Source organism: Euprymna scolopes, chromosome 1 (genome assembly GCF_053919585.1).
Source record: "Euprymna scolopes isolate OS-2025 chromosome 1, ASM5391958v1, whole genome shotgun sequence".
In the NCBI taxonomy this organism is placed as follows: Eukaryota; Metazoa; Mollusca; class Cephalopoda; order Sepiida; family Sepiolidae; genus Euprymna; species Euprymna scolopes.
In genome coordinates this window covers 146,183,790-146,203,601 of record NC_136482.1, presented here as the reverse complement: position 1 = coordinate 146,203,601, position 19,812 = coordinate 146,183,790, and the positions used below count along the sequence as shown (strand labels likewise).

The 19,812-nt window shown below is 34.5% G+C and overlaps 1 protein-coding gene and 1 non-coding gene across 2 annotated transcripts in view; both read right to left on the bottom strand.

Moving 5' to 3' along the window:
* The window catches only part of LOC145276421 (ankyrin repeat and FYVE domain-containing protein 1-like), a 105,578-nt gene that overhangs the window by 60,280 nt on the left and 25,486 nt on the right, over positions 1-19,812 (bottom strand). Inside the window, exons 2-7 of the mRNA XM_080127740.1 lie at positions 12,348-12,555; positions 8,402-8,526; positions 6,141-6,276; positions 3,327-3,450; positions 1,074-1,223; positions 541-706 (exon numbers count right to left, since the gene is read on the bottom strand). Of these exons, the coding sequence (XP_079983866.1) occupies positions 541-706; positions 1,074-1,223; positions 3,327-3,450; positions 6,141-6,276; positions 8,402-8,526; positions 12,348-12,555 (909 nt within the window). The remainder of the gene's footprint in view (positions 1-540; positions 707-1,073; positions 1,224-3,326; positions 3,451-6,140; positions 6,277-8,401; positions 8,527-12,347; positions 12,556-19,812) is intronic.
* On the bottom strand, positions 13,466-13,537 carry Trnah-aug (transfer RNA histidin (anticodon AUG)). Its single transcript has one exon. It is a non-coding gene; the product is annotated as a tRNA-His (tRNA).

Below are 19,812 nucleotides of genomic sequence, written 5' to 3'. Positions count from 1 at the left end.
CTGTAGATGTTAAGATGACGTTTGTCAGCTAAGAATGAAGCACAGGACTGCATCAAATGATTCTCTATCTATAACAACAAATCTTTCTCTTCTTTACAAGTAAAAATATTATGTTCCATATTAACTGATTAATTTGTATTAAAAAAGAAAAAAAAAAGACTAACAAATAAAACTAACTTTGTGAGAAAAACAACCAAGATGAGAACAATAGTCCAAACAATACAAATAATGCAAAAAATGCTTATTAATCCTCATCTCAAAAATATACAAAACATTATACCAAAAAGAACGGAACGGAACGGAACAGACCCAGATTTATAAAAATAGATTTGGCACTATTTGCGTTTTGAATTTTTAATGACTCTGTACATTGGGGAAAAAAAACAAAAAAAAACATTTTTTGCTATTTACCAATAACATCCAGTGTGAATGCACCTGAAAATGATTGGAGGTTACATTGGCCAAAACGTTGTGAGAAAAACAACCGAGATTAGAACAATAGTCTGAACAATCCAAATAATACAAAAAAATAAAACTGACCTCTTTTAATGGCTTTGTGAAGTAAACTCCGTCCAGATTTGTCTCTTCGATTTACATCAGCCTTATTGTTAACCAAAGTATTGGCAATACTTTCTTGTCGGCTCTGCAAAGCCATGTCCAGAGGAATGTCTCCCCGACTGTCCAGTTCATTTAGCTTAATGCTCAGCTAGAGAAAAAATAAACGTAAAAAAATTTCAGCATTAAAATAGTTTTACAAAGAGATCATCTGAAAACAAATTTTATGGAAAATTGATGAAATTGTGTAAATTTATTAATAAATTAACAGAGGGGGGGGGGAAGTAATGATGTTTACCATCATAAATGAGATGTTTAATTAACACAGATTTCTTCTTTTTTTTTTAATTTCAATAAAGAATTGTCTGGTATTATCAATTTCTAATTTGTTTCATTTTCACATCTGTAAATTATTCAAAAAGAAAAAAGATAAAATCTGTGTATATGACCATTTCAGCAAATATTTGCATCTGGAGGGTGCTAGTCTATGCAAGTGATGCTCACTAAGGAAAACTTACCTGAGAGTCATATTCAATGAGGTAGAGGAACACAACATCTTCTCTTTCTGCACGAATGGCAGTGTGCAGCGTATGTTCAGACTTGGATTTAAACATCTTATACAAGAGGGGTGCTGGCATGCTCACAAAGTCTTCGCTCGTAAAATCATTCTACAGAAGATAAATATTTAAGGGATGCAATACAAAACAAGAAAAATGCATTCAGTGCGATTCTCTAAGCTGTATATATAAAACAACTCTTTCTCTTCTTTACAAGTAAAAATATCTTTCTTCTTGTCTTTAAATAATAATCATTCTTGATGGGAAAAGAACTTTGAAATGAAAACAAAAATGGACTCGGTAAATTTTATTTTTTTCATTATCATTTCAAACAATAACAAATGCTAGATATACAATTTAGGTACTTGTACAGTTTAATCAAGACATTAAAAAATGAAAATGCCGGAAAAAAAAAAAAAAAACGTTATATTGTACGTATCCGTTTTGGCATAAAGATCTCCGAAAAACATTTCACTTAATTTGATAGAGTAGTTTTTTTGTTTTTTTTACAGCAGAAAAACACGTTTTTATGAGAGCGCGTTAAAGGCAGACATCTTCGATTTGTTTTTAATTTTTGTTTGTAATTTTAGAAACGACACGGGAGATAACTCCAGTTAAAGTGCCGACACTCCCTCCCCATCTTTAATACTAGCTTTTCTTTCTAAAAATCAAACCTTTTGCTTGGTATCATAAATTGTTTTTTCGCTGTAAAATAAGAACTGAAATTAAGTGAAATTTTTTTGGAAATGAAAATATCGGAAAAAAGTTTAAATTGTACGTATCCATTATGGAATGAAGTTCTCCGAAAAAAAAATTTCACTTCATTTCATCAAGAAGTTTTTTTTTTTTTTTTTACAGTGAAAAAACAATTTGTTATGATACCGAGCAAAAGGGGTGATCTTTAGAAAGAAAAGCTAGCATTAAAGATTGGGAGGGAGTGTCGGCGCTTTAAATTGAGTTATCTCCCCATGGCGTGTTAAAAAAATTCAAGATGTCTACCTTCAACGCGCTGTCATAAAAACGTGTTTTTCCGCTGTAAAAAAAAAAAAAAAAAATACTTGACCAAAATAAGTGAAATTTTTTTTCGGAGATCTTCATTCCAAAATGGATACGTACAATATAATCTTTTTTTTTTTTTTTTTTTTCGATATTTTCAATTTTTAATGTATTGATTAAACTGTACAAATGCCTTCATTACATTTTGATTCTATAAAATATTTAAAATGTCTGGACTTTATCAATAATAAACATAAAATAACAAAGTCAATATTTATACATTGGACACTATGGTGGGTGTAAAGAAATACCCATCATTTTCCCATCCTAACATTCTGCACCAATGCGTTTTCGATTTCTTACACCGCAATATCCAACGTATAAATATTGACTGTTATTTTATATCTCTTCTTGATAATTGAATATTTAATCCAATCATAACTTTGTTCAAATCTCTTTTTGTTTAAATTAATCTTTTGTTTTTCTCCTACTTTTATTCTTACTTATGTTGTCAGAATATTATCCTCTGAATAGTGTGCGTGTGCCTGCGTGGGTCATAGTCAGCTACTATACTTTCTAACTTCTGGCTTAATGCTACTGGAAGCGGTGACATGGCAAATCAGTCGCTTTGCATTTTTTATCTCATGCATATATCTCCCCTGTGTATGTACTCATTTTTTATTACGTTTTTCCGATCTTTCTTTTTTATATTTAATAATCAAAGTTTTTTGGGTCTTATTTTAATTAAGAATTATTGTGATTAGTTGTAATTTTTTCTTAAGAATTATTGAAAACTCTTTACACTTTTTTTTTTTTAAAAGAATTATTGAAAACATTTATAAAAGCATATTTTTTTTAATAAGTATTTTAGGAATATTATGTATTGGATGTGTTTTTTATGATGTTTCAGTTTTTTTTTTTTTTTTAATAATTTTATTTTTTAATTTTGTTATTAAAAGTGCAAATAAAGACTTATTTCTTTCTGTATAATTTTGTTAATCTTTCTTATATATTTATATTATGTGTATATTTTCCAATAATATCCTTTTCTTATATTTCAATCAATTGCTTCATAATAGAAATACTGAAGAACAATGAAAGTGAAGGAACTGATTTGTTTTGTTACCACTTCCGGTAGTGCTATGCTGGAAGTTAGGAAATGTGTTAGATGACTATAACCCCTGCAAGTATGCAGCAACATCAAGGATTCCAACTTACCCAATGATTAGAAATTAATTCGGAGCAATGATTTTTCAAGATATCAGCACCCATCTCTTCAGCCGATTGGTAAAACTTTATGCAGTTTTTCATGTTTACGAAAGACATCAAAGCATTTTCACACCTGAATAAAATGCATATAGATTTTTAAGACACACATAACAAATCCAATTCTGCATGCACTATTTTGTGTAGATGAAAGTGGCAATTAAAAAACAAATCTGAAAATAATAACTCAAAATGAAGATCATTTATACCATGTTCAAAAAGATTCAAAATAAAATATTTTAACAAATTGTTTATTAAATTAAATTTTGAAAAAGATGCAAGTTTACTTTAAACTACACACATTTTAAAATTTATACTTGTGACAGTTTTTGTACTTGCAATTTCATTATTTTCTTTTTTATCTTTCGTGATAGTTGGTGAATTTTATTGTAGTTGACTTTGTGGAGGTCTCTTCAACCATCAAGTCTTCTTTTGTCTCCAACTTTTTATTTTTGTTTTATTTATTTATTTATTTATTTATTTTTTTTTTACAAAATCTGAAATTTTGATTTTGTGAAGAAAACAATTTACAATTAATTTTATTTAATTTTCTTATGACTATATTACTAGCTGTATCTATCTGAAAGTCTGTTTTCTTTCAATACCCCACCCCCTCTCTTTTCTTTGTGCATTTTCTCTTCATTTCTTCCGAGAAAATATTTACATTTTTGGAAAGATAATTCAATGAAAGACATCAAACAATGAGTATAAATGAATAAATGCAAAAGTTGGGTTCCTTTCTCGCACTACCAGTAAAGTCAAAACACGTTATTTCAAATGAATTCAAGTTTGCACAATAGCAGGACTATTTGTTTTATATATATATATATATATATATATTCAAGCACATCTCAGTAGTGAAGTTAACTTATTTGTGTATTGCTTTGCAAAAAGATATGTTATTAATTAATTATTACGAGGGGTATGCAATAAGTAATGCCCCTGACCCACTTCCAGTTGTCTGATCTAGCTGAAATTTTGCATGTGAAATGATTTATATTTCTATGGGTTATGTGGCAAATTACAGCTCTGAACTAATTCTGCTTTCTGTTTTACAGGTGTTTGAACTGAGTCAGGTGTGAAATGGAGCCTGTTGAATGTCAAGCAGTTATCTGGTTTTTGTATTTGAAAGGACACACACCACAGGAGACTTTTGATGAAATGAAAGAAACTTATGGTGATAATGCATCATCATATGATCTTGTAAAACGCTGGCATCGTGAATTCAAACATGGCCGAAAGTCTGTGGAAACAGCTCCCAGACCTGGTCCCCCCCCCTTCTGCCATTGATGAGGCTACCATTTTGGAAGATAGGCACAGTACTATTCGCCAAATAGCCAAAGATGTCAAGATTAGTACAGGGTCTGTGGAAACTATCATTCATGACCATTTGCATATGCATAAGGTGTCTGCCAGATGGATTCCCAGGTTGCTCACACCATTCCAGAAGCGAGAACGCGTCGAGTGCTCAAGGATGAATTTGGAGATGTGCCAAGACAATGAGTCAAAGTTTTTCAAAAGACTGATTACACAGGATGAAACCTGGGTCCATCACTATGATCCAGAGGCCAAAGCCCAGTCAATGCAGTGGAAGCACTTGGACTCACCATTTCCAAAGAAGGCAAGGGTGCAGCCCTCCACTGGCAAGTCATGCTCACAGTCTTCTGGGACCAGGACGGAGTAGTGATGACAGATTTCCTGGCAAAGGGTACCACAATTACAGGAGCCTATTATGCTTCACTTTTCATGAAATTATCAAGAGGTGGGGCAAGATCAGCAAAGGTACCCTCCTACTGCAGGACAACGCTCCGGTCCACAACTCACATTTCGCCAGATAAGAAGCACGGGCATGTGGTTATGAAATCCTTCCCCATCCTCTCTACTCTCCTGACCTTGCACCCTCTGACTTTCACCTCTTCCCAGCCATGAAGTTGTTTTTGAAAGGAAAGCGTTTTGCAAATGATGCAGCCTTGATTTCTGAAGTCACGTCTGGGGTGTTCTACAAAAACGGTCTCCAGAGCTGCATCAAACGATGGGAGAACTGTATAACTCTGGGTGGTTCCTATGTAGAGAAAGACTAATAACTGTGCCAAGTTTCGTTGCTCCACTGCTATGGGAAGTGGGTCAGGGGTATTACTTATTGCATGCCCCTTGTATTTGTAGTTGTTTATTAATTCAATGATTTTTTTATTTTAATATAAATTTTTTCTATTTATGTTATCGTTTTTTTTTTGTAGACAAAAGATTGATCAAGTCAGTAAAATTCAGAAATATTAAATATAGCGAGTTCTCCTTCAGGAAATCAATTGTTATTGATAAAAATAAATTACTATTCTCCTGACAACACTGTGTAGCCCCGATAAACACAACACATTAGTTCTGGCAAAAATTTACTTTTGTCATGACTAATGTTTGTGCAAAAATTCCACAAAAAAAAAAAAAAAAATACAAAGCGTGGTTATTGAGAAAATTGTGAACAAACGAACGGAAGTGAATTTACTAGGTCTAATCCCTTTGTCGGGTGAACAAGAGAATATTAAAAATGGTTAAATTAGAAATTTTAGAAAAACGTTTCAACAAACTTCTTACCATCATTCCAGTGCAGTAAACCAAATAAGTAGTTGAATAATATGACATTAATAAAGGGAGGGATTGATGTTATATATATATATATATATATATATATATATATATATATATATATATATATATATATATATATATATATATATATAAAATGAAAAATTGTTGTCGCATGATTTTTACCTGGCACACAGGCTGTGCAATTTATATTTGACGGATGACTTGAGTAATTCAAGCAGGAATGTTTCATCAGCTTGGATGTTGATTTGATCTGTGTAAACCCATTTCAAAAGGGCATAGGCCACATCAAATTTGATGTCTGAAAAGAAGATAATCCATCTTAATATGACAAAAGACATGTTGTATAGCCATCAAACAATTCTGTTCTAAAACTCAAATGTGTTTGTATCAAACTAAAATTTCAGTTTCCTCAAATTTATGTCAAGTTCTTTTCACAATTGTGTGTTATTTCTATTACATTTCCATGTGACCTATTAGCATTGGTAGTTTATGTAGATTGGTTTCTGCAATCAAGGAATTTTTTTTTTAAGATTTCAGCAGTTTTCTTCATTATTGTCAATTGTATAGTTTCAGTTTTCCCTTTGATTACAATTTCTCCCAGTCTTTTTTTTTTTTTTTTTTTTTTTTTAAATTTTTTTATGACTATTTCTAATGCTCTTAAGATTAATGTGATGTTATTTCTAACACAATTTTTAGCATTATTGTACATTGCGGGAACACCTACTAGTTTATCCCTTGTTTATATACATGTATAAATACATTCTTCATCTTACTAAGTGGTACTTTTGCTTAACATAAAACGAAACCGCATTTAATTGTTAAACAAAAGCAATTGTGTGATTCGTTTCAATCGTGAAACATCTTCATGTTGTTTTGTTATATCAAACGCACCAAAGCTCCTTTACTCTCAACCAACTTCAACATGTCACAAGGTGGAAAAACTGTCACTATAGTGCAGCAAATGAAAATACATAGGCTCCAGCATCTGTCATCTAATTTCTGATGAAAAAATACATTGATTATTTCATAAAATGTTTAGTCCAAAAATGGGGAAAGGAGGATTGGTTTAATTGATAGTTCATTTTATGGCCTGTCAACAGTCACTGGGTCATTTCGTGGCCTGTCAACAGTCACTGGGTCATTTCGTGGCCTGTCAACAGTCACTGGGTCATTTCGTGGCCTGTCAACAGTCACTGGGTCATTTCGTGGCCTGTCAACAGTCACTGGGTCATTTCGTGGCCTGTCAACAGTCACTGGGTCATTTCGTGGCCTGTCAACAGTCACTGGGTCATTTCGTGGCCTGTCAACAGTCACTGGGTCATTTCGTGGCCTGTCAACAGTCACTGGGTCATTTCGTGGCCTGTCAACAGTCACTGGGTCATTTCGTGGCCTGTCAACAGTCACTGGGTCATTTCGTGGCCTGTCAACAGTCACTGGGTCATTTCGTGGCCTGTCAACAGTCACTGGGTCATTTCGTGGCCTGTCAACAGTCACTGGGTCATTTCGTGGCCTGTCAACAGTCACTGGGTCATTTCGTGGCCTGTCAACAGTCACTGGGTCATTTCGTGGCCTGTCAACAGTCACTGGGTCATTTCGTGGCCTGTCAACAGTCACTGGGTCATTTCGTGGCCTGTCAACAGTCACTGGGTCATTTCGTGGCCTGTCAACAGTCACTGGGTCATTTCGTGGCCTGTCAACAGTCACTGGGTCATTTCGTGGCCTGTCAACAGTCACTGGGTCATTTCGTGGCCTGTCAACAGTCACTGGGTCATTTCGTGGCCTGTCAACAGTCACTGGGTCATTTCGTGGCCTTGTCAACAGTCACTGGGTCATTTCGTGGCCTGTCAACAGTTACTGAGTCATTTTGTGGCCTTGTCAACAGTCACTGGGTCATTTCATGCCAAAACCATATACGTTTTGCATAAGATTAGTTTGTGATGTGCTTTGGAGAGGTATATTTTGTAAAACAAATAATTTGTACACAATATTTTTTTTATTATACTCATAGATTAGGCACTTACAATACTATCACTGGATCCAAGTGAGCCTGGGAATAGTTGTAAGGGGTGACTCCACATGCATGAAAGCATCTAAATTAGGGCATTCCAACTAGATGCAACTTTGTGATATATCCAGAATGGTAGGTGTAGGATAGGAAGTGTATTAGTTTAAGGTGGTAATAGGTTTGAGAAATAAGATAAGCAGAAAAAAACCGGTAGAATGGATTGGAAAAGATGGATTTACAGCTGGAATAATGATGAACAGCTTGTCCAAGGGTGTTCCTCAAAGCCGTTTTCTGTCATATTCAGGAAAAATTCTATTAACCTATGAATAGGATCAATAAGAAGGAATAATGAGAGGCCATCATGAGAGCAAGTTGAAAGATAAATCTTAGCACTTACAAATATATTAAAATAAAGTACCTGAGAAATCGAGTTCCGATATTTGTGAGAAATCCCCTTCACAAGCCCAGTCATCTGTGCGTGATTGAAGAATGAATTTATGAGCTTTGATCTTCTGTCCACCTTCAAGGAGAATGGTTATATCACTGGAAAGAGAGATGGTAATCTGGTATAATAAAAAGAAGTTTAAATCTTTCAATATTTAATAATTACAAAGAAAATATCCGTATTCTTCTCCTTCATCTGCTTTTCTACAAAATCTACAATATTTTCAAGATTTTTCATTTATTGCAAAAGACCAACTTTTACTTTAATCAACATAAGACACTTAAATGCACAAGGAGACCTTGATATTCATTCCTCTAAATGATTAGAACCGTGGTACCCAACTAGCTTAACTCACCGCATGACGATCATAAATGGTAAATTGACATTTTTTATATTCAATCTAATAACAAGTGCCACTAATCATTCTAGCTTGTCTAAGGTGTCACTTAAAATGATATATTTTTATCTAATATGTCCATTTGTATTCTAGACTGTGCGAGTGACAATCTGTCCATATATTCATTTTAACATATAGGATTAATATGTACAATTTGTTTTTTGCAATGTCAGCATACGTAGCTAAACATTTTCAAAGATGTGGCCTGCAGTCTGTAGTGGAATGGGGCCGTAACTGGTTAGTAACGCTCAATGCTGCCAAGACTAAGCTCATTTGCTTTAATAATTACAAGAAACCTTCTCAACCACTGATTGCCATACACTGCCTGAAAGTACTTTCCTCAAACTCCTAGGGTTAACATTCACAGACAACATGAATTGGAGCAAATACATTGAGGCAACTGCCAAGGCTGATGCAAGAAAGGTGGGCTCTCTCTCTACCGTGCTAAAAGGCTACTCACAGTTTATCCTGTATTTCTACAAGGCCACAGTTCGCCCATGCATGGGGTATTGTTGCCATGTCTAGGCTGGTACATCTGCCACTAGTTCCTTGCTTCTAGACAGGTTTTAAAAAAAAAAGAGTCGTCAACCTAATAGGCCCTGAACTATCAACTAAACTCCAACCTCTGTCCCATCGTTGAAACGTGGCATCCTTTACAAGCGTTTCAATGCCAAGTGCTCTCACAAACTCCAAGCACTAATATCCCCCCCTCGACGACAATACTCTTGACAAACCCGACAAGCAGCAAAATCCCACCCCTACATTGTAGAGATCCCTAGATCCAATAAAACCTTCTACTTTAATAGCTTTTTTCCCCTAGGATTGCTGCATTTTGGAATTCTTTCCCAAGTTCCTGCTTCCATGACTGTACTGATATGCAGAAATTCAAGTGTAATGTGAACAGACATCTTGCTGCCCAACTCCATAAATAGTATCCCTGCAAATTTAGTCCCAAATAGTACCACCTCACAACTAAGTAGCCCTGTTCCTTGTTTGGGGTGTAATGATAATAAAAAAAAAAAATTGCTGTCGGAGCTTATCCGATGTAAAACTTGAAATCAACAATGACAGCAGTGCATCACTGAAGATCCCTATTGAAGCACCTGAAGATCGTATTTCACTATTATTTCAATCCTTCAAGTTAATTGACTAATAAATAGGCCTATGACAAGAGAATATTCTTTCCATTATTTTGATTCGAGTATATATCAGTTCATATCTTATATGTTCTTAGATAGAGTGATATGGTTCTCTGTTGATTAACTGTGTTGCATATATACTCGAGAGTCAAAACAATGAAAAGAATATTCTCTTGTCACAGCCCTACTTATGTGTACAACACAAGCTATGCTTAAAAAAAAAAAAATGCAAAAAAAAATAGTGGTCATATAAGTTTATGTTTGCATGCAAAAATGATTTTAGGCACAAAAAAGCAAATTCACCGTTTGATCTGATAACCAAATTATAAAAAGACCACGATTTATACATTCCAAATAATAGAGCCACAGACAAGACAATATACTATACTATGCTCTACTACACCTTGTCCCGCAGGCAAAGGCTGAATAAATAACTATTTTCAACTTGCACACTAACAAAAGATAGTACACACTCACACATAGTCAGATGCATGCACACATCGACAGAAAACGAATATAGAAGAAACACACTGCAAATACAAAAAAATGTTTCCAATAAAATATTTACTCACGTAAAATAACTTTCAAACCTCTGTAAATTTGTACATATATAAATACTGGTGGGGGGGTACCCGGCGTTGCCCGAGTATTTGTAGGTGTGTGAACAAAACAGAACAAAAAATAAACTTAACGATAGCGATTTAAAAAAAAAAAAAAAAAAAAGATGGGGGTTTGGTGGCATGTGGGCTTGAACCCGGAGCCTTGAGGCCTAGAGACTGAGCCTGAACACCTGCGCTACGGCGACAATGATAATGTAAGAGCAATTAAAGTGAGTTAAGTCAAGGAGGTTTGATTGACAGGTGGACACTTAATGAGGTCATTGCGGGAGCATTACGATGATGGGGCAGTTTTTTGGTGTTTGTTTACATTGTTTCACTGCAGGATCGTTTTTTCATTTACTGCAGGACAGTTTGTGCTTCCCCTAGATGATGGGAGGGGGGGGGAAATCAGCTCCCCATTGAAAGGGGATTGTCCAAATTGAATAGCAATTCTCTGATATAAGGAAAAAAATGCATCGATCAAAGCTGAATCGCACTGGAAACGATGTAACAACCTTCGTATTAGTTTCACTTTTATTATACGAAAAAACGAATCTACACGTGTCAATCGAAAAATGTTGAATATTTAGCTTTCGAAAGTCGGGCAAATTAAATACACACGCGACCCCAGTTCGTAACTCGTAGTTATTATGATTTCGACGTGATATAAAAAGTTTTAAAAATGAGTGACGGCCTCGAGAAGCCGGCGAAAAAAATCCTTTTGCGGACATACACAAAAAGCGAACGTACATATATACAAACATTTTCGCTTTTATATATATAGATGTTATGTTTGTTAACCATGATTTTGTTTACTTCATTTAACATTTTTAACATTCATTACATTTAAATTGTTAACATGTATCTTGCTACGTTTCAGCAACCATTTAAGCTAGAATGCACGCTTTTAAGTCTTCACAATTTTACCTTTCATAAACAAGCTTAAATTTAACGCATTGAACCAAAATGAAAGAAACAACATCAATTACACAAACCAATCAGTTTATGTAACATGTGTCACATACGATAGTCGGTCACCTCGCTAATGTTAAACTCCTTTCTGACCAACAGTATGGATTTAGGCAAGCCCATTCTACTGCAGATATCATCTCTGAACATATATACCATACACTAGACAAAGCTGATAAAGCTTGGGCCATAACATTTGATATATCAAGAGGTTTTGACAAGATCTGTTTCATTGGTAAAATATTGCATCCCTCTGCCTAAGTATTTTAATGGTAGGTGCTCTGACAAATTACAAGCCCTTGTACTCCCTCAACGTAAATAAACCTGACAAGCACCAAAATCCCACCCCTACACAATAGAGATCCCTAGATGCCAGAAAGCCTTCTATTCTAATAGTTTCTTCCCTAGGACTGCTAGACTTTGGAATTGCCTTCTGGGTCCCTGCTTCCCTGACTATACTGACATGCAGAAGTTAACGTAGTAATGCAAACAGACATCTTGCTGCTCAACTCCCTACATAATATTCCTACTAATTATGTTCCAGATAGTATCTCTTCACATCAAAGTGGCACTGTGCTTTGTTTGGGGTGAAAAATACAATTAAAAGAAAAAATTTTTAATCTGGAATGAAGATTTTCTCAGGAAAACAGTATTACTGGATGCATTATCAGCAAGTTTTTACAAGAGTTTATAGTTGGATTTTTCAAGTCGACTCCATAGTCAGCATGTTAACAAAGCAAAAAATTTTTTTTAATTTATAAAAAAAAAGAAAGAAAATTATTTCGACTCCTACAAAAACTGCTGACTCCTCTTACCTGTAAGCTTCCTTGTTAAACAAGTCTGCTACTTTTCGGAGTAGCCGAGGCACAAAGTTGTTGTTGTCATCGTCACTGCTGTTTTCAGACTGACCCAAGGAGGCTAATGCTACCTGGTACTTTTGCTCCACCTCGGCCAGCCGTTCCTGGATTTTGACATACTCCTCCCGAAGCAAACCCAGGTGATTCTGCAATTTGCTCACCTCACCTGCAAAAAGAAATATAAAAAGAACAAAAAAATTATTTAATGTTTACTTCTATACAGAAAAGTTGTTTGGACTTGATTAAAAATGTGTATAAGTACATTTTGAAATTTTCAACAACGTTGTAGACTTAATATAATCATGACATCATGAAATGTATGGCACTACTGTGATAGGGGCCAGATTTATGAGAGGTATGTCAACCTGGGTATAGAGTTGGATGCCAACATGTTTGCTAATATTACATTGATATTTTGACATGTTAGTATGGTCAAAGGGAACAAGAAGAAAATTCTAAACGTAAGTAGTTCGATGAAACACTGATGTGACAGGGACTGAAGCATGATAGACAGTGCAAGACTTATTAGGTTAGAAATTCTTTTTTGCATCCTGTCCAAGAAGAATAGGCTTATGGCTAGTGCACCAACCCAAACAATACTCCATGCATAGACGAATGGTAGCTTTTTAGAGATACTAGCAGGCCGCTTGGCGTTGCCCAGTTATAAAATACATAAATATATTTTAATTCCTGTAGAAACTGAGACATGTCCAAGCAAGTATGTTTTTTTTTCTAAACAGTCCAATTCTTGTATGTAAAAAAAAATATTCAAGTTGAGATTTAAACCAAAACAAAGACAGTAAGTCAAGTATGATAACTATTTGGCCAGTGTGACATGCTCTTTAAAAAGTGTTTTTTAACCAACTTATATTTAACACCAGTGGCTGTGCCACGTCAGCACACACAATGCCGAGTCAAATACAAAATCGAGTACACTCAACATCGCCTTGACATCAACTTGTGGACTCGGAGTATGGGAAATTCCCATATGCACAAAACAAAATGACTGAAAAAACAAAAATACCCTAAGGTTACGAATAATGAGTAAACGTTGGATAAAATGGTTAAAATTATTATGAACTTGCCAGGATTCGAACCTGGAATCCTCTGATCCATAGTCAGACGCGTTATCCTTGCACCACAAGTCCTGTCCGTAAGCCAAAAAATGTTACTGCGACTGTATACAGAGAGTGCTAAATTCCGTTGACATGGGCAGGTAACTTTTTCAACAATTGCACGAAACGGCCCAAAAACCCTTATTTCGGGGTTTTTGTGCGACTCCGCGTTGTTCGTTACGAACCATATATAGATAAGGACAATCTAGGGACTCACGCCTTTCAGGGAAAAAAGAATTTTTCAATTCGGTGCATCCGTTCGAAAGTTTTATTGGTATATACACACACACACACACACATACACACACACACATAAAATAAATAAACATTTAGAATTTTATTAATAGTATAGATGAGGAATCTGTAATGTGAACCATTCACACACACGCAATCATGAAACAGAAAACAGAAAAATCCGACAACTCCCACATACAAATTTTTTCATTTTGACCTTTTAGAAACCCATTTTCAGATGAAAACTTATTAAAACGTTTTTCACATGTCTGAATAACCTATATACCAAATTTAAAGTCTGTAGATTAAAAATTCATTGAGAAATGTCCTCACTTTTATAGATATGTAGATAAGATGTTGACAGATGTGACAAGTTTTCTAGTCGGGTAGAGAGAACCTGTTTTTTTGGTTGCAGTGATTTATAAAAAAATACAAAAATACACAGAAATTAAATTAACTAAAATCATTGGATAGTTGAGAGGTGACAGTGGTCACGTGGTTAACGACCTGGGTGTTCCAAGTTTGAATCCAGTTCATTCCACAAAATCACTTTAGGATGTTGGCAAGAATTCTGATTAGAAAAATATTAGGGAAGCCCTGCTTCCTTGACTACTGACATAGAGAAGTCCACGTGTAATGTAAACAGACATCTTGCTGCTTAACTCCCTACATAGTGTCCCTGCTAATTATGTCCGAGATAGTAGCTCTTTACATCAAAGTGGCATTGTGCTTTGTTTGGAATGAAAATGCAATTACAAAAAAAATTTTTTGTAATTTAGCTTGAAGGTTTTCTCAGGAAAACAGTATTACTGAATGCATTATGTCCTGAACAATACAATCTTCAGATTAATATGGTATGATGATGATGATGGATAGTTAAATTTAGCATTTATTCACAAAAAGGTACAAAATTAAGCATATCTTACAAAAAAAAACAAAAAACATATTTTCCACTTGTTGCTTTGAATAAACCTTTTTCTCCGTCTAACCTATGAAACTACACACACTAAGGTATACAGAAGTTGTAGAATTAAAAAAAACAAAAAAACATTTGGTTGCAAATCCTTAGTCTATTTATTCCTGATATGTTCATTATTTCATCTTGATCAACTGAAAACACAAACTGCAGAAGGTTAATATGACGATAAGACTTCAACTCTGACAACCTAATAGAAAACTGTTGCATTGTATTGTACTCACACAACCTAGGATCAACCATGAATGTTTTTTGTAGGAGGAGCAGGGGATTTAACAATACCGATTTTTACCACATAAGAAAAAAAAAATCATGAGTTCAAAATTTTTAATTTTACCAAAGTAGATTTTTAAAAATCAATAAAAATGGAATACACAAGATCTGATATGTTTTGATGTCAGGGTTACAACTAAGGCACAACTATTGTATGAATTTAGTTTTGAAGATGAAATTAAGCAAAGAAACTGTTGAAATTTGATTCATTTATTTTCTTTTATATCGTAAAAAAATTCTTGTGAAATGCATGTCTGACATATAAATAGGATACTTTGCAGCTAATTCTACTCTATGCGACCAAGGCAGTCAATCCCCCTGTATTTTCTCCTATATCAGAAAACACGCCATGCAAAATACAAACATCTGTGTGTGATGTTGCCAAGCTAATCAAAAACCTTTATTCCAGTATAGCAACTGGCCCTGATGGCATTCCAATTATAGTGCTGAACAAGCTTCAACTAAAACTAGCTCCCATACTTACAGTGCTGTTTAAGCATTGTCTTAAGAAGAATTGCTTCCCAACACCCTGGAAAATCTCATCAGCATGCCATGTATTTAAGTTTAAGGATTCAAGTGATCACTCATCTCCCTTTCAGTATTGACCAATAAGTCTCCTGTGCGTCATAAGTAAGTTGCTGAAATCTGTGTTAAATAGAGAAATAGTCAACCACCTCAGCAAAAATAATCTTCTTAGTGACATGCAATAGGGTTTGTGTTCTGCTAGATCTACAGCAGATGTGCTAACGGTTATATCTCATAGGATTAGCAAATCTCTTGACGGAGGCTTCCTTTCTAGGGCAATTGCTATTGACATATCAAAGGCGTTTGATAGGGTATGGCATAAAGGTCTATTTCACAAGATCTCCAGCTACAGTAGAGCTGGAAATGTCTCCTCAATTATTAAATCATTTCTCTCTGATAGGTTCATAAGAGTAGTGGTTGATGGGCAGAAATCAGAAGTTCACAGTATTAATGCTGGAGTCCTCAGGGGTCCATCCTGGGCCCAACTCTCTTCCTGATCTACATCAATGATCTCCCAAATCACATCCTAAGATCATTCATAGACATTTATGCTGATGATGCTACCATCTATGGCAACATATCAAAGGCTGTAAATGACCAAGTTCCTTCTGATTCTCTCTCCTCTGATCTTGAGCACGTGGTACAATGGGGAAAAAGGTGACTGGTTACTTTTAATGCATCTAAAACAAAGCTTCTATCTTTACATCAGCAATGCTCTGAGTCCAATCTGGCATCTATTGAAATGAATGGCTCTCGTCTTTCGGAGACTCCATGTTTTGACAAGCTTCTGGTTCAGACCTTTATTCCTGATCTGAAATGGAACATGTACATCAAATCCGTTGCCAAAGTCGCTGAAAAAATGTTTGGATCCTTCTATCGATCCATTAGATATCTCACTGCTGATGCAATTCTCAACCTATATAAGAGCTAGGTACGTCTAAGGATGGAGTACTGTTGCCCCATCTGGACAGGAGCTGCTAGAAAACCTTATTCTGCCTTGACAGAGTTCAAAACAGACTTTGTAGCCTAGTGAGGGATGCCCCTTTCTCTTCCTTGCAACCTCTTTCCCACAGAAGAGATGTTGCGAGCCTGTCTCTGCTTTATTGTTATTTTCATGGGAAGTGCTCATCTCAGCTCTAATCTATGGTCCCCACTCATGAAACTTTCATGAAAAACACTCATCTAGATGGAACAATAATTTCCCCCACTCTTTATCTGTACCTAAACCTAAATGTAGATTCCATGAACAAAGTTTCTAAGAACTGCATGCCTGTGGAACTCTATTCCACTTGCCCGCTTTCCAGCTGACTTGGTCGTCTTCAAGTTCAACATAAACAAATTCTTGATGAGCCATCACCTTAAGTAATCCAATTTATCAAATTTCCATTACTAACGATTACTATAATATTATCTCATAGACTACTGTACACTCATTAACCCTTATCCTTGAGTGACCTATGGGCCTTGATAAGTGGCGACTCCTATGTAAAAAAAAAAAAAAAAAAAAAAAAAAAAATGATAAACATTATCTATTTATAAAGCTGGGATGTTTATTGCATGTACAATAGGGTAGGTCAATTTTGGAATTATGACTGTCTATGCAGAGAAAGTTGTTTTATAACCTAAATAATAACCCAAAATATATTTTTTTCCAAAACTTTATCGTTTTTTTTGAGCAAATGAATTTAAACATTGAAAAAATTCAATATGCTTTCATGCCAGTGCTAAATGAAAAATAACCCTGCCATATTAACGCAGCTTTTAGAAGAAAAATATGAAGAAAATATAATCAAAAGAGTTTTTGTTTGTTTGTTATATCTATATTGTTTTCAGAAAACTAAATGAGCATCGATAAAAAAGCAAACACTGCAAAATATTTCATTTCAAATAAATTGGACAACTACTAAATCGGGGCTTCTTTTTACTCTGTAATTTTTTCATTTACACCGACATGTTATCAGGTTTGTTGACATTCTACACGTGTTTTAACTGGAGCTTATTACAAATATGAAAATAAATCTTTTGCATTTTATGTATTTGCAAATTTAAATTAAGAAAAGAATAGAGTGATACCTAGTGTTGAAGCAACTGGTGCTGTTCTAGCAAATGAAATTATCAATGTTTTACAACAGCATAACAGTGCAAATACGCTAAAGGCTGTACTTTTAGATAACATCAATCAACATCCTCAAACCAATTAATCTATTGATTTACAAAATAACATTAATTCACTATTAGGTATTATTGTTTTCTAATTGACTGACTTTTCATTCTATTCTATTTACACTTAATTTCTTTTTTTGGATCATGGGTAGAAAAATTTGCATTAAACTCTTTTCACCTCAATTTATTTCTGCGAGTAGTGATCCAGTTCAACATCATAAAAGTCTGCCACCCCACCCTAACAAACACACACACACACACACACACACACACACAAAGCAAACAAATCAATCAATACCCCTCACACATATACACTCATTAATTTCATATTGAAATTGATACTTATTCACTTTTGTTACCATGCTGAAATAATAACATTATTTTGAAAGCCATTCCTAACAGAGAGAGGAGAGTGTTTTGTAACTATTCTGTGCTTCCACCTAACAATTTAATTAAAAAAAGATATCATGCAACTTGAATTTAACCTGAAAAAACTATTTAAAAATAGCACGGTAACAAAAGTGCATAAGCACCATGAAATTAAATCTCGCCATAATACATTTCGGTTCAGCCATACACAGTTAGCCATGTCATTTTGTTATATTATAAATTAAAACCAAAGCCTCTCACACCAATAACTGCTTTGTTTTAATTGAAATCCTTAGCGTTTCGGATAAACAGTGTCTTTCTAGACAATTTACTTTTGGGAACTGTTATTCTTGGTTTCCTCAATTTTTCTAGCCAATAACGAGATGATGGGTGTTATGCACAGGCATGTAATTTATTCCAGTCTTTTTTTTCTGTAAGTGTCAGAAACACAAATTGGATATTATACTCAATAAAATTAATCAAAATGATAATCAAACAATTCAAAACTGGATATCCTAAAAATATCTTCATTACAGAAAAATGCTACAGGTGTCCGTCTTCGTATTTTGTTTGTACAACAAATATTATTCTCTGTGAACAATTAACACAAGTAAATGTTGACATTTCCTTTCTAGAAGTCAGAAACCCCCAATTCAAATAGCGAGTGTTTTCACAGGTTGTATGAACACATTTACACAAACCAAATCATCCTGTCAGAAAAAAGGGGAAAGTAAGAAGGCTTCAAAACAGTGAGGCGATTCAAATAAAAATTGCCAGTGTTTAAAGAGGTTTTGCAACAGTACACCAAGTGCAAGATAGAGTGAATTTCGGATGGCAAAACGTTTTCTTTAATTATCGTCAGACAATCTCCAACTTTGAGAATCACGTTTGAATACTTTTTTTTTTTTTTTTTTTTTTTTTTTTTTTTTTTTTTTTACTCAGAGGTGACAGTGGTGTTGTGGATAATGACATGAACTGATGTATGACTGGGTATGGATATTGCTTTACTAAGCTCAAATCTTCTCCCCTTTCAAAATATTCACAGCAAGAACTCATTTTGCTAACAAAACAACAAAACTAAAAACACTTTCCTTTCTTTCTGTGTGTATACTAAAGTTGAATCCCAGTCAGATTTGAGCATGATTAATTAAAAGAACTCAGAGTTTAATTACTTGTAGTGACGTTATATGACAAGAATCTGCTGACATTACATTTCAAGATAAATATGTTGTAGTCTGCTTGGAAGCAGTTCTGTAGCAATGTATTTTACAAACTGTAAGCCATGCGAAAAAGCTCTGGTCATGGAAATTTTATCTGACGCTATACACACAGAAAGAAAGGAAAGTGTTTTTTGTTTTGTTAGCAAAATGAGTTCTTGCTGTAAATATTTTCAAAGGAGAGAAGATTTTAGCTTAGTCAAGCAAGTTCTATGAAAGTAATGATACAGTAGAGAGACTAGCAACATCTCTATGAAAAAGGGGTTGTAAGGAACGGAAGAGATCATCCCACTAGATTTCGAAATCAATTTTAAACTGCCTAGGCAATAAAGAGTACTGTTAATAGCACCTGCTCCAATGTGGCAGCAGTACTTCATCTTACAACGCTGTGCATCATTTTTAAGTGGTACCTTCTGTAAGTCTCTGATTCTAAGAAGACTCAGGGTAACCAATGCCAACAACAGAATCAGGTTTGTCAAAAAAGTCACACTATATGGAGTCATATGCATTTTTCTTTATGAATTAGTAATGGAATTTTACAAAAACAAAAA